The 14,694-nt window shown below is 36.9% G+C and overlaps 1 protein-coding gene across 47 annotated transcripts in view; it reads left to right on the top strand.

The window, feature by feature from the left end:
- Ptprd (protein tyrosine phosphatase receptor type D) overlaps positions 1-14,694 on the top strand; it is a 2,240,535-nt gene that overhangs the window by 2,028,395 nt on the left and 197,446 nt on the right. For 27 of the 47 annotated variants that reach the window (XM_031377711.1, XM_031377696.1, XM_031377694.1 and 24 more), the window contains 6 exons: positions 4,968-5,156; positions 6,373-6,381; positions 7,086-7,103; positions 8,709-8,819; positions 10,137-10,148; positions 12,549-12,818. In XM_031377711.1, coding sequence (XP_031233571.1) covers positions 4,968-5,156; positions 6,373-6,381; positions 7,086-7,103; positions 8,709-8,819; positions 10,137-10,148; positions 12,549-12,818 — 609 coding nt within the window. The remainder of the gene's footprint in view (positions 1-4,967; positions 5,157-6,372; positions 6,382-7,085; positions 7,104-8,708; positions 8,820-10,136; positions 10,149-12,548; positions 12,819-14,694) is intronic. The other 20 variants (XM_031377716.1, XM_031377715.1, XM_031377702.1 and 17 more) reach the window with 5 other exon arrangements.

Genomic DNA, 14,694 nt, shown 5'->3' with positions numbered 1-14,694 from the left:
ATAAATTATAAAAGAAAACATTCATTGGACTTCTGGTTCTAGAGAGTTAGAGTGGAGCTTAGGCATGGCAGGGTGAACAGATGAGAGATTACATCTAGAACCCCAAGGACAAGGCTGAAACCTTAAAACACAACCCCTTGTGACACAACTTCTCCAACAAGCCAATACCGCCTAATCATTCCCAAATATCTCTACCAAATGGGGACCAAGCATGTGAGCTGATAGGGGCCATTCTCATTCAAAACACCATACTACTCTTGGTAAGTTTTTCATTTTAATTTTTTGGGTTTTGGTTTGGTTAGATTTTGTGGGTTTTGTTTGTTTGGTTTGGTTTTATGGGTTTTGTTTGTTTGTTTGTTTGCTTTTTGGTGTTTTTTTTTTTTTTTTTTTTTTTTTTTTTTGTCAATGGACTATGACCGTTTGGGAAACTTAACAAATATCTTGATGGTACTTATAAGGAAGCATACTGGTAATTCAAGGACATGAACATGTTGGTAACATACCTGGTAAATTGGGTTTTTTTGGTTGTTTGTTTGATTTTCAAGGACCATGACAAACAGTCCTTCAATAACAACTTCATTAGATTAGTAAAAGGCCTAAAATACACTTTGCAAAACCTCTAACAATATTAGGCAATAAGAATTCCTTAAGGCCATCTCTGGCCATAGCAGATGATTTAGAGTTCTGTGGTTTCTTTTCAAATTGAAAAGGTTCAAGGCTTGTGGAATTGACATGAAAGTACAAACCTTCCTCAAGTCATTTACAGATGAACAATGAAAGCAGGTTAACCCAGAAAATTATACCATAGCCCTTACTATATCACTCTTAGATATACAAAGCTTAACTCCCTATAAAACATTGATATTCTTTTCGTCATTGATACCTTTCAAGTCCTGCTTATACCAAGTTCAAAAGCAATGGTAAATTCATTCTGCAAAATGCTAACATTCACATTTCTATTTCTTTACTGTAACAGAAACTTTCCTATCAGCATGTTTCATTAAGACATGAATAGAGTCTGAGTGTGTGCTGTATTTCTATGCCTGCTGCAACTGGTATCCCAAACTGTGTGTGTGTGTGTGTGTGTGTGTGTGTGCGTGTGTGTGCGTTCTTGATTCATTGAGCACAAGTGTGTATTCATCTGCCCTTTAATGGCCTCTCAAAGCGGCAGACCAAATGGTTTCCTGAAGGTCAAGTCTGATTTAAATTGTTGATGAATTAGAAGATAATTCTGCATGATTGAATATTAATACAGAACAGTGATAAGTAAGGCAGTTTAAACCTTAATGAGCACATTAATGAATAGGACAAAATGTTTTTCTTTTCACCTCGTGTAAAAGTTTAAAAGTGCTAACATGGATGATTTGTTAATTTTTGATGGCTGCTTTTCTCTAAGAGTGTTTACTTGGTTAAGGTGTTAATGGTACTGATTTGATGCTCAAGTTTCTACTGACTTGATAAACTGTCAAAACTTGTTATCAAATGGCCAAGGCTGTTTTATATAAATTACTAATAAATATAGAGGATAAAAAAAGCAATTAACATCTTCTAAACTATACCCACTGCGATAAGCATTCAATTAGAAATTTCATTATTTCTACCGTCTATTTTATGTTGAATACGGAATTTTATTGCCAAATACCTGACAGTCAAGTTGGAAGCAAGCCCCATCTGTCAACTTGTAACAGCTCTGGCTGTTTGAATCTGTTACATTGTGATGTTTCTCATGAAAATTTAATGAAGATAGTAGATTCAAAGGGGTTCTGTGCAAGGAAGGGAGCTGGATAGAATTTAATTACCCTTATTAAGACCAAGAAAGAAATTCTCTTTACATACCTTTGTAGATTAATATGCAAGAAAGGTATTGGTTGGCATGTACTTGTGTGCATGAAAAGGAGGCTCTAGAGTGTCCTTCTTGAGCCAAAAGGGAAAGGAAGTAGATGCTAATGTACTTGTCTGCTTGCGGGGCGGGGGCAAAAGTCCATGATTCAAGTTACCTCCAAGATGAGGGCTTCATTTCCCATAGAAAGCTATTAAATCAGATTCGCTAGGGTAGTGACTTTAATAAGTGCTTGTGACATGGCACAGGGATGACCCTGACTATTGGCCTGACTCCTTAGAGAGATACATATGTGAAAGGGAATTGATCAGCAAAGCAACATAGACACATCTGCAGTCAACTGGTAGATTTACCCAGTGGGAAGATATAGTGCCTGGTGGAATGTAGACCACTCAGAAATCCCAAGATAGGTGTTTACAATTATTAATCTAACTTGGTTGCCAGAAAATGAGAAAAAAAAGTTTAAGATTTGTTTTCAGAGATCTCATTTCTAAATAAGAAGGCAATCTATTGCACTTTTAAACAGAAAAAAAAAACAATTACTTTTAAAATTTGAAGCAATTTATGGTCAATAGCTGCAAAGTAAAATGTTTAATCATATATACAGTACAGAATTATTGATCTTTCTGTTTTATTTGTTTATTTGTTTGTTTCCTCAAATAACAGAGCTAAGTCATACATATTGGCAATTTCTATGAGGACATAAAGCATAAAATTCAATTGAATTTCAATTGATAAAATTCAATTGAAATAGATTTTAAATTAGCACAACCCTATTCTCAAGGTACTCCCTATCTAAGTTTTCATTTTTAATTTTCCTTTTGAGATTTGAAAAATCATTTTGAAAGTTCTAACCACTAACACTTGTCTACTATAGACCTCTACTTGGCTGAGGATGTATAGGAATGTGAATATTTGAAGAAACACAGTATGATACAACTTTATCTATCAACTTAATTATGTTTCATTAAAAATAACTGTTATTATCTGTTTGTTAGTTTGTTTTACTTATACATCCATTCAAGTCTCCACATGCCTGGTCTGACAAGAAATAGATTATCCTAACTCCAGGTGTCCAAACTGAATGGACACAGCCTGGATACCCAAAGTCTATGTTTTGAATTATTAGTCCATCAGCTTCCTCTTGCAATGGACTAGGATTATTCACCAACTTCCGATTTGCTACTACCATTTGACATTCTTTCGGAAATCTGAACAGTCTTGAACTATTCTGGTTACCTCTTTCCAGAAATTCTTAAGCTTGCAACTCTCTGCTGTCCAAAAACTTAATTATTGTTATGTCAGGATGTAAATAGGACACGTAGGAACTCATGTTGCACAGGGAAAAATGGTATATTTACTTGCTTGGTGCTCTGGTGGCTTTGGTAAAGAAAAGATGAAATGTGTTTGAAGGAGAAGTTTTTACAATAAGTTGACTTCAAGTGAGGGACTTCCTCTACACAGGCAAGGGAGCTGATTTAGCAAAGAGCTGGGCCACTGAAGTATAGGAGATCGAATTATACCAAAGCTATAAAGAAAAATGCAGAAAAGACACATGGGCCAACAGACCACATGGAAAAGCCATCAGAGTGCAAATTCTGCAGTAGGAGTTGCATTGTTGCCCGTTTACAAGTTTCAGATCAAGCAGACCCATGGGTCACTGAAACTGGTGGGAGCTGAGAAGAAGCCACATGTCTTACACATGATTTCTCACTGTGTTTTTTGCACTTGTATTTATGCTTGCAAGTCAGTTTAGAATTGGCTCTTTCAGTGTTCACGAGGAAGTATTTATTGAATTAATGCAAAGGTTGATTGGAAGTCAAATGTCAGACAATTGTATTCAAAAAGCATTAACCATCAAGCTAAAATTCCAGTAGGGCTAATTTGGATAACATTTTTTTGTTCTGTCTGGACACTGCTAAGGTAGTTTATTGCTAGGAATATGGTAATAGGGTGGGGTAACTGGTCTACCAATGTCTAGATCAATGCCTATAGCAGTTTCAATATGGTATGGATAACTTAAAGCCCATTAGAGATATAAAATATAGGTATCATATGTTTTGAAATTACTAACCTTCTGGAAAATATCCTCTTTCTGTAAACAAAAATTGCATGTTTTTGTGTTAGTAACCAGGAGTTGCCTTTTTTTGCTCTTTGTTAAAAACTACACTCAATTTTCTAATTAATTGAAGTTCCTTGTGAAGAATTAATGCTGGTTGAACCATGTGCTTCTTTGAAAAAAAATCCATATGGTTATAGTCATTGCTTAAGTGTCTGAGAGGGCTTAATGCCTGAACATGCACACACATGTGCACACACAATCTGTGGAAGCTCAGGTTTCTTATATAAAATGTTTTCATATAATCTTATAATTATCCTATGGTTTAATTAATCTGCAGATAATTTATAATAGAAATCAGTATAAATGGTATGGGTAAATGGTTACTATTCTTTATTGTTTAGAGATTGATAGAAAAAATGGATTCAGCATTTTTCTACATTTTTAGCCTTCAGATTAATTAATATTTTAATGTGCGACTACAAAACCAGTGGCTACAGTAGTCATGTATATGCAGCTTTATTTGAAAGCTATATGAAGCATATCCCCTTGGAGTAGAGATAGCTTCACAGCTGTATGAACCAACTTGCTTGCTTCATTGCAGCTTAGTGCCCTTACATTCTGCTGGATCCTGTAGCTTGCTAGTGTCACCAGCTAGACTTATATTTCCATCTGTCTAAAGAAAAACAACATCCCTCTTCCTTTTTGCTAGCTGTCAAACTTTTCTTCCTAAAGATCCATTGAAGGCACTTCCCCTTAGTAGCTGCTTATCCTGGCAAGCACTGGTGAGGCCATTACCCGCCCCTCTGTGCTCCTGGAGTACTCATGTATCTCCTCACCATAGTCTACCACACAATGAGCTATTTGTGCACTGCCTTCACACATAGATTGTGGACAGAGCTGGTTGGGAATAACCATGCTACTGTGTCCTAATCTAATAGCACAACAGTGAATGGTTTATGTTTAGTTCTCCACAAAGGTTGAATAAGTAAAGGAACAGATTTATGAAAGATAATGAGTTGGAACATTATCTTTGTTTAAACAACTGTGTTATCTTTTGTCTTGCAGAGGATCAGATTCCTAGGGGCTTCCCTACAATTGATATGGGCCCACAGTTGAAGGTGGTGGAACGTACCCGCACCGCCACCATGCTTTGTGCAGCCAGTGGTAATCCGGATCCAGAAATCACTTGGTTTAAAGATTTCTTACCTGTTGACACAAGCAACAACAATGGTCGTATTAAGCAGTTACGATCAGGTAGGGTCTTGTCACTGTTTCTACTAACTCCTGGACAATTTTTTAAAAATACCCTTATCTTTCTTTATTCTTTAATTTTAATTTAATTTTAATTTTTTTTTTTATTTTTTAGGTATTGATTTACCTCCCTCTTCTCTTTTTCTGTTATTTAATATGTTGTCCATGTTTGTGAGGTCATGGCCTCATCCAGAATCTGTCTTTCCTGGGTGTGTTTTGCGACTTCTGTTTAATCCACATTGCTCACTGCTGTGACTGTATTCTTAATAATTTTTAATTTACTGCTTTTTCTGCGGTAATTGATGGATCCATTTTCTCTTCTTTCTTCTTTCTTCGTTTTCTTTTGAAACAAATTTATTTCGACATTGAATTTCATTCCAAACTTGCAAAGCGCTCCAGTGGCTATTTCCATATAAAAATGTTCATATTAAACCTGAAAATAATTCAGTTGTACTCAAGTGTATTTTCTGCTTTCTTTTCTACATTTAAACTCATCCAGGTAGTAATCATTAGTGAGTTTGGGCACATCTGCTTTCTTTTCACTAATTCACAATACACAGAAACATGGATTCCTGAGTGACCAGATGTATTCTTTAAAGTCCTTTTCTAAGTACCAATGAAAGTGCGGGATTTGATTAACCCCATTTCTGTGTCATTGTTAGTGAGCTTGGCCCACACGGTAGCTATGGCAGTATGTGCCCATGCTTGAGGGTTTTGACCCCTCCAGTGACTGGATCTACAGAAGTCTGCTTTGGTGTAGACTCCAGCTTTGTTCGTTTTCTTTCTCTTTACTCCAACTCCGTGTCCCTTTCTCATCCCAGATTATTCCTTTGCTCTCTATCGATTAAAATAGAAAACGTTCTAAATTTCTTAGAGCCTTTCTCTGGGCAATTTCACAGAAATGTATACTAATAATCTGTGCTGTGATGTTGGTAATAATATTGATATAAAATTCTAAGTTGTTAACTGCCTGTCTTCCCAGAATTCTCAGCTTTTGACCTGTCCTGTGATGTTAAAGCGTCTTGTTAACTGACTCTTTTGTTGTTGTCAGCAGAATTGTGTAGATTAGCATTCTGTTGTTGTAAATAAATAATTATTCACATGTAACATAGATGATTTAGTATAATAAAGCTTTAACTCTGAAAAATTTGTACCAAATTATGAGGAATATAATAATATTTTTATGCTGTCTTTCTTCTCTCCGTATTTAAATCTCCAGAATCTATTGGTAAGTGCTTAGTTCTGAAGCGCACTTCACCCCCACTAATTTCCATATTCAGAATATGATTATTATTAATAATAATAAAATGCATGGCATGCATTTTACTAACTGTCAGTGTAGGCACCAGATCTCTGTAGTGGCGCACACATGCATACCTCCACAGAACTGTTTATCTTAAGAACACTGTATAAATAAATAAAATAGTACACAAATTAATCACACAATTTTAGCTTAATGCGTAGCGTAAGATTCCAATCCTGAGTGTTTGTTTCTAGCTAGTTTGTAGTATTTCCTCAAATAGTATATATATACATATTTATATATATATACTTAAATAGCTTAGCTAGTATTTTCCTAAACTATGCCATTAAAAATGCTGTATAGTTCTTTTTTTTTAAGGATACAAAAATTATAAGATATACTTCTAACCCTATGTGAGCCCAGACTTAAGAACTCAGTTGCTTCTCTGAAAAAGGCAATTCTGCCTACTATGACCTTTGCCCTCTGTGGTTTAATGCACTACCTTGCTTTTATGATCTAATGATATGATCTAATATATTCCTGTTTACCAGTATAGTAATTCAAGTTTCTTTTAAGACCTTAATTAACCTGTAAATCTAATCGAATTCTTCTCCCAAGCCCTAGCCCCCTTCTTCTCGTACTAATGCTTCTTCTTTCTAATCTTATTTGCATTCATATTATCCACCCAGGTGGTACACCAATAAGAGGTAAGAATGCTGACCTAACATTCACAGAATGATCTTGCTCATTCTCCCTGTCCTCTCATCTCTCTCATCTCTGTCCTGTTTTCAGATCCATTACCATAATGTTCATCAACCTGATTTCTTTCCCTCCGTTTGGTTATGATTCGTGACTCTCACATTGTGAACTTTTCTTTTCCTTTTTCTCTTTGTTTTGTTCATTTCTTTATTTATGAAAATGATTATTTAAGTTGTGATATGCTTCAAAGAAAGCATATCCAGGTCCTTAGACCACAGACCAGTCACAGCTTACCATCTGTCCCTCTTTTTATTTTTTTTTCCTTTTCTTCTTCCTTTTTCTTTTTTCTCTTATTTTTTTTTCCTTTTTTTCTTCTTCTTTTACCTTTTTTTTGTCCAACTGGAGAAAAAAAAAGATCATTTTTTTCTTCCTTAGCTGTTCTTGTTCTGGACCCAAGCCAGGGCGGTCTGGAGAACAGTGGCAGACATGCAGAAGACAGCCTGGACCGTCTGCTTTTTGTCTTTATCTTTCAAAAGGATTTTGCTTTTGTTCTTCAATTCTTTTTTCTCTTACTGTCTTAAAAGTCAAAGAATGACTCCCCCTTCCACCTGACCCTCCTTCAGTCTGACAGCAGCGCTTTTTTCTCTACTTCTTTTTTTCTTGGATGCTCGTCTCTGGATTTTTGGATCTTCTGTCCTTCAGCCGTGGAAACAGGTTCTCAGTACTCTTGGTGGTATGTGGTATTGCCGGTTTTTCATACTTTGACTCCGTGTGCGTTTCTTTTGTAATTCTTCTTTTGTATTTTTCTTGGGGTTTTGTGACACCACACTGCTAATCCCACAGTGGATTTTGATGGGTGTCTTAGGGGATCTATCCAGAGGTCCTCGAGCAGTGATTGGTTGGCTCTTCCTGGCTGGCCTGGGCCTTGCTTTTGAACTTTTTAAAACTCCTCTAATGCGAACGCTCTTTGCTTTTCAGCAAATGTCAGAAATGATTGTAAGTTGTGGCAAACTGTCTTTCTTTTCTTAAAAAAAAAAAAAGTCTGCATGTCTTAAGGGAGTTTTATTTCTTTAAGTGATATTTTCATAACTGATAATGACTAATTTTAATTTTTTTTCGCTTCGTGCAGCCTTTTTGTGCTCGCTGCCTATTTTTGGCTTTCTTCCGCAGAAGACTTTCTTGAAAACTCAGCCTGGTTTTTTTTGAGCGTGCCTATCTTTTGCGCCACTTTTGTTGCCAAAATGAAACAAAACAAAACCAAATATTAATCCTTTGTTTTATTTAAAAGCCATACTTCCTTGAAGCAGTCTCACCCATCTTCATTTTATTAGTCTAGGAGCTAAGAGTGCTAATTATGACTAGAAGTCTTGCTTGGGATAAAAAAAGAGATATTGTTTCCTTATGCTAGCATTGATGATGTAAAAAAAAAAATAATCTCTATATGTTTTTCTCATCGCATCATTTTCTGTCTGTGCAACTTAGCAAGAGATTGAATCGACGTTGAGTGGACCTTCGCTTTGCAGGGCTTTTCATATTGTTAAGAGGTTTAGCTCGCTGAGCCCCCAAAGCCTTCTCTGACCACTTCTTTGGTGGTATATTTTATATCCATACAGGAGCCCTGCAGATCGAACAGAGTGAAGAATCCGACCAAGGAAAATATGAGTGTGTTGCCACCAACAGCGCGGGCACTCGCTACTCTGCCCCTGCCAATTTATATGTCAGAGGTAGGAATGAAGTAACCCTGGCATGGTGTCCCCATTCAGGCTCAGGGGGAGTTGAGATGCTCACAGGGTCTGTGTGGTTATAAAAGTATTTAACAAGAGGATTTGGTAATGATGACTGTTGCTGAATCAGTTTACTCTGTAGAAAATTAAAATCTGAAATCTGTTGTTTTTCACATCGTCATGAGGCTTGAGGTTTGTAGATATTTATTTATTTGCCTTTTTACTTCTGATTCTCTTTTGGACTGTTCTGACTGACTGTGCTTGGTATTTGTTTGAAGTTTTCTTTGTTTCATTTACTCTTTCTGTTGTTTCTTATCTGTTTCCTTACAAGCCTTGAAATAAGTGCTCGGTGTGCTACTAATCAGCCCTAAGCATGAAGGTGTTTACATCTCCATGATGTCTGCTGTGAAGCCAGGAGCCTAAAGGCTCCAACTTAAGAAAAACAGTTGCTACATAAAAATAGCACAATTACATTCCTTTCTCTTATGCTTAGCTTCCTAATTAAAACACAGTTTTATATATGTATATGCATTTATGTGCCATAAGGTAATGGCTATATTTTAGGAACTAGTATTAGCTGTTCTTGGAGTAAGAATGAAGTATAAAGATCCATTTGTATTTTTTTCATGAGTATTTAAATGCTTGCACCTTGAGCTTAGGAATGGCTGCACCTTTCATTTTAGCTGGGAGGTGTCCCCTCATCCACAGACTTGTCAGAGCTAGTCCCTGTTGGGTTTGGCTTTGCTTTGTTTTCTGATGGAAACATTCCTATTCTGGGTCAACAAAGCTGAATAATTACAAGAGGCATGGGTGGGGGAGGGAATGGCTGCAGCCTGTGAGGGCTTCAAGGTACTATAGAGTGGGGTTTCTTAAGAAAATACCTAGCTTGATTTTGAAATTTTGTCAGAGATAATTTTGTGCCCCTGGGGATGCTTTTTATCCTTTCTCTCTGTGGAGTCTATAACTGGGGTGGGGGTGGGAGTGGAGGTGCATTGAGAACCTTTTCTTCCCTAAATTCTTTGAGAGCTCCAATCCTTTTTCTTACAGTGGTGACCTCCTTTGCTGCATGAGGCATGTATTCCTTCCTCTATGGAAAATTTCAAAATGATGCTAGCTATTGTTCCTAATACTGCATTAGTCCATGAGGTATTGCTAACTTTTCCAGCTGGGGTAGGAAGATGAACTAGAGCAATTAATAATGTTCAAGTAGTAGTTGAAAGCCTTGATATGGCCTTTTTACTCTCTCTGTGTTTCCCTTGTTTTTCTCCTTTTCCTCATTTCATTGTGTTCTGCATCAAACCCCCCTACATCCCTCAGAGCTGCGAGAAGGTTGGTGTGTTTTTTACTTTTACCCACCTTACAAAACTACTACTTAAATCGATAACAAAGAATACAAATGAAATGAATGTAGCTGCACTGTGGTCTTCTTTTGGTCAATGGTATAATATTGCAGAGAATGTTTTGGCCTTGGCTTCTGTGGCTTGCTGATGTCGTCCAAGTGCAATGCATGATGGGAGAGAATGTACCTGGGTGCATGGGAATGGTAACACTTAACTCTCTATGGTCCAATGCATTGGTCAGTGTTCCTGCTTTCATCTCCTCCCCAACTCTTCCCATTTCTCACCCATCTTTTATTTCTGTCTCCTCAGGGTGCCTGCTGCCCCCAGATGATGTTTTATAATTGTTCCCTGACCCTTCCATTTTTCTTGATATGTTCTTTGATGCCCCAGAGTCTCTGCTGGCCCCTGCTTGCTTCAGTAACCTCTGAGTTGACTGCAGGAGGCATGCTTAGCACTTTCTTCCCTATGAATGTCCCAGACCCCCCTGACACCACTGCAGTGAGCCCTCTCCAGTCAGAGGATTTCTGGTTCTAAGTTTAGCTAGAGTTCCCAGACAGAATTCCTTACCTTGTTCTTGGGGTTAAGTGGTTGAGTTTCAGTCCTTTCCTAAAACTTCAGAAAAGCATTGTTTACTATCTGTATCTGCTGTATATTCCTGAAGGTTGCCCTTTTGATTTAAAGTTCTCATAGTATAAGGTTTTACCCGTAAAGTCCAAGATAGAACTCATTCTCTCTCACCTTAGCTTTGTAACATGTCGAAGTACATGTATTTAAACATATCTGAACATGCAGATTATCTGAAGCAGGAACACTGAACCGTGTTTGCTTGATGGTGGCTTTTATTCTGTGTCATGTTGTTTTAATATGGTCACTCCTCTTAATGTCACATCCTGCTGTGTATATTGAATATCCATCTCTTTGAATATAGACATAAAATTCCTTTTACTGGATTCTGTGGTCATTGATGCTATTTGACCTTACATAAAAACTGAATGGAATCCTGAATGTGAACCCCCTCCCCTGTCTGCAGTCCTTACCTGTAATAACCTCCCTATAACCTGTAATCTTCTAACTTTCAAGTCCCCATCTCAGTAACTACACTTTACCTTCTGTCTTTGTGTTTGTTCTTATTTTCTCACTATTTCTACATTGTCCTTATCTAGGATTCCAGACATTCTTTCATTGTTCTATTGTGGGCCTTAAGAGTCCATTTTGCGCATGACTCGCATGACCCAATCCAGTATATTATCTAATAATATTATGTGTTTCTTCTTCTGTTATTGTCAGTTTCTACACACACACACACACACACACACACACACACGGACACTCACGTGCACACACACATGCACACACACACATGCACACAAACAGAGATGAGACACTGCCATAAACACAAAGACATATACACATACCACATATACACATACACACAAACAGAACATACACACACACATACACACACACACACACACAAGACAGACACACACACAGAGAAACTGGCATAGACTCAGAGACACATACCACATAGACACACATATACACACACACAAACACATGTACACACACATGCACATACACACACACACAAGACAGGCACAGAGATGAGACACTGACATAAACGCAAAGACACATACATGTACCACATATTCATAGACACACAAACAGAACATATACACACAAGATAGACACATAGACACATACCACATAGACACACACATACACACACACACAAAGGATAGACACGTACCACACATAAGACACACCCACAGAAGCTACACACAGAAACACAGACTCATATATATATGTTCCATCATTGTATGGAGTTTTGAGGCTGTATCCCTCTGAATCTGAAAGCAAATAAATTGCTGTTTCAGTGTCCTCAAGGTTCTGTTTTCCAGGGTAAGATGTGACTGCCCCATACACACATTCATTTCAGCTGCGAGTACACAGTACTGAAGTCAGTCTTGCTACTCACACATGCTGATGACCTTCTGCCACCTATTTGAATATACATGCCTGCATAGAATCATTGTTATATGCATGTATGTATATAATTTGGTGTTTCTCTTATGCATGGTGTTTGTGTACTGTTAATTTGTAAATAGATTTTCATTTTTTTGTGTGGGGCCTATGTAGGTCTGAATCAACTGTTGTATGACTGTGTCTAAGATATCAATGATTAAACTAAATAAATGATTCTGTGTATACACATACCATACTTGTATGGTCTGTATTATCCACAGTTTATCTTTTTGTTGTGATTTTGAATAATTTACAATATGTTTCAATTGTTTAATCATGTCTGTCTGGTGCATGTCATGTGTTTAACAAGCTGCTTTATTCTTGCCTCGCATATGTTATCATGTGGCCTTGTGTTTTGTTCCAGTTCGCCGTGTCCCACCAAGATTCTCTATCCCACCCACTAATCATGAAATCATGCCAGGTGGAAGTGTAAATATCACCTGTGTGGCAGTGGGGTCACCAATGCCTTATGTGAAGTGGATGTTGGGGGCAGAAGATCTGACACCAGAAGATGATATGCCAATAGGAAGAAATGTCCTAGAACTGAATGATGTAAGACAGTCAGCAAATTACACCTGTGTTGCTATGTCGACACTGGGGGTCATTGAAGCAATAGCACAGATCACTGTCAAAGGTATGTTCAGCTTGTGCTCTAAAAATCATACTTATGCTTGTTTTACACCCACAATTTTAAAATGAATCAACTTATCTCTCAGTGCTTCAATTATCTAGGCCCTAATCTCGTCTGTGGTATTATATAAAATGTTCATATCTTAGGTAGACAGATTTCTCTTGCCTTTCCCTTCCCCCTTCCCCCTTATGCCTCTCCCCCTCCCTCACTTTCTCTCCTTTTTGACATATTAGATATTGAATCTAGATACTGAATGTTCTACCACCAAGCTACATCCTCAGCCCTTCCTTAATTTTCAGTTTGAGACAGTGTCTCATTAAACTACAGGCTGTGGCTGAATTTACACTGTATCCCATAGAAGCCATCAATCACTGATCTCTTGCTTTAGCCTCCTGAGGAAATAGGATTAGATATTTATTACTAGAAGCCACGTGCAGATTATTTCCTAAGATATTAGCAGTATAAATTGGGATAACCATTACAATATTTAGAAGGAAGTCTGAGTTAGTCACTGAGCAGACAGAATCTGGAAAACTACGCCAGGTCTGCTGTTTTCGTAAGATGAATGGCCTGCAGACTTTATACTGGATCAAATTTTTGATAGGGGTCTTAAGAAGAATATTAATAACTCTCATTAAATGCATAAACTCTCTGAAAAAGCAGACATAAGAGAAAGTGCTGAAATCAGTATGACCTAATAATAGATGCTTTGTTTGATGGCCCTACCATTAAGAAGCAAAATGCAAATGGATCTGTTCTATCTTAGAGATAGATAGATCTGTTCTATCTGGTCTGTCCTTCACCTTGCATATATGAATACTCATGAAATATTCTTTTCTCCAATAAATTTACTAAATATAAGCAAAGTAGAATATTCTGTGAAAGATCTTTTCTGCAAAAAGGGAGTTTAATATGTGTGATTACCATGTTGTTACGCAATACTTACGTAATTATAGAAACTTACAGATTGGGTCACAGTGAGGGTGATTTGAGTTTCCTGCCAGTTTCTAGAATCAGTGCAAAAGGAGCTTAATTCATAATGCCATTTTGGAAGCATGAATTTAAAAAAGAATGCAGAACACTTGTTATAGTTGATATCATATCTGTAAGTATATATTCAGTATATCATATGACATAACAACAAAGGTATACATTATTCGTATAGCAGCCATGTGATATAATGGCTTATGTATCCTTAAAATATTAAGCATATTTGTCTTTGTTTCCACATTATAAATATACAGTACTTAATGTAAAAAGTATGATAATGCAATCATTGGTGCCACTTCAATAAACTCAATCTTATTTAAGAGTATTTTATTTACCTGAAAGTTCAGAGTGGTCCATTTTACAAAATTAAAGTACAGAATAACTAAATAAATGTGTTTTTGTTACTAATTTTATTAAATTCTCTTTGCTAAGCATTGAAATTCTGAAGATATTAGTAATATAGAAATATCAAACCACCTCTTTTCATTATAACTGTTTGAGCTTGAGACATTTGTGGTTTGCTAAAGACATGAAATAATTTGAAAATGAGAGTAACACCAAGCTAATTAACATATTCACTTTGTAGCTTTCTTTTCCCAAATTTTCCTATATCCCTATCCTTTCTTACCTCAAAGAATGAAATATAAAGGTAAAAACTTAAAGAAAAAGAAAAAAACAAAATAGAAAAGAAGTCAATGTGGGGTACAGTGATGATAGCCTTACCCTAACAGGGAATTAGTCTAATTTCAAGCACTGTCTTCTGGGTTGTTTTCCTTTTCTCCTTCTCCTTCTCCTTCTCCTTCTCCATCTCCATCTCCTTCTCCTTCTCCTTCTCCTTCTCCTTCTTCTTTCCTCTTCTTCTTCTTCTTCTTCTCCTCCTCCTCCTCCT

The sequence above is a fragment of the Mastomys coucha genome, unplaced genomic scaffold (assembly GCF_008632895.1).
Source record: "Mastomys coucha isolate ucsf_1 unplaced genomic scaffold, UCSF_Mcou_1 pScaffold18, whole genome shotgun sequence".
Taxonomy (NCBI): domain Eukaryota; kingdom Metazoa; phylum Chordata; class Mammalia; order Rodentia; family Muridae; genus Mastomys; species Mastomys coucha.
The sequence above is the reverse complement of the archived record's forward strand: the minus strand, read 5'-3'. Positions and strand labels throughout refer to the sequence as shown.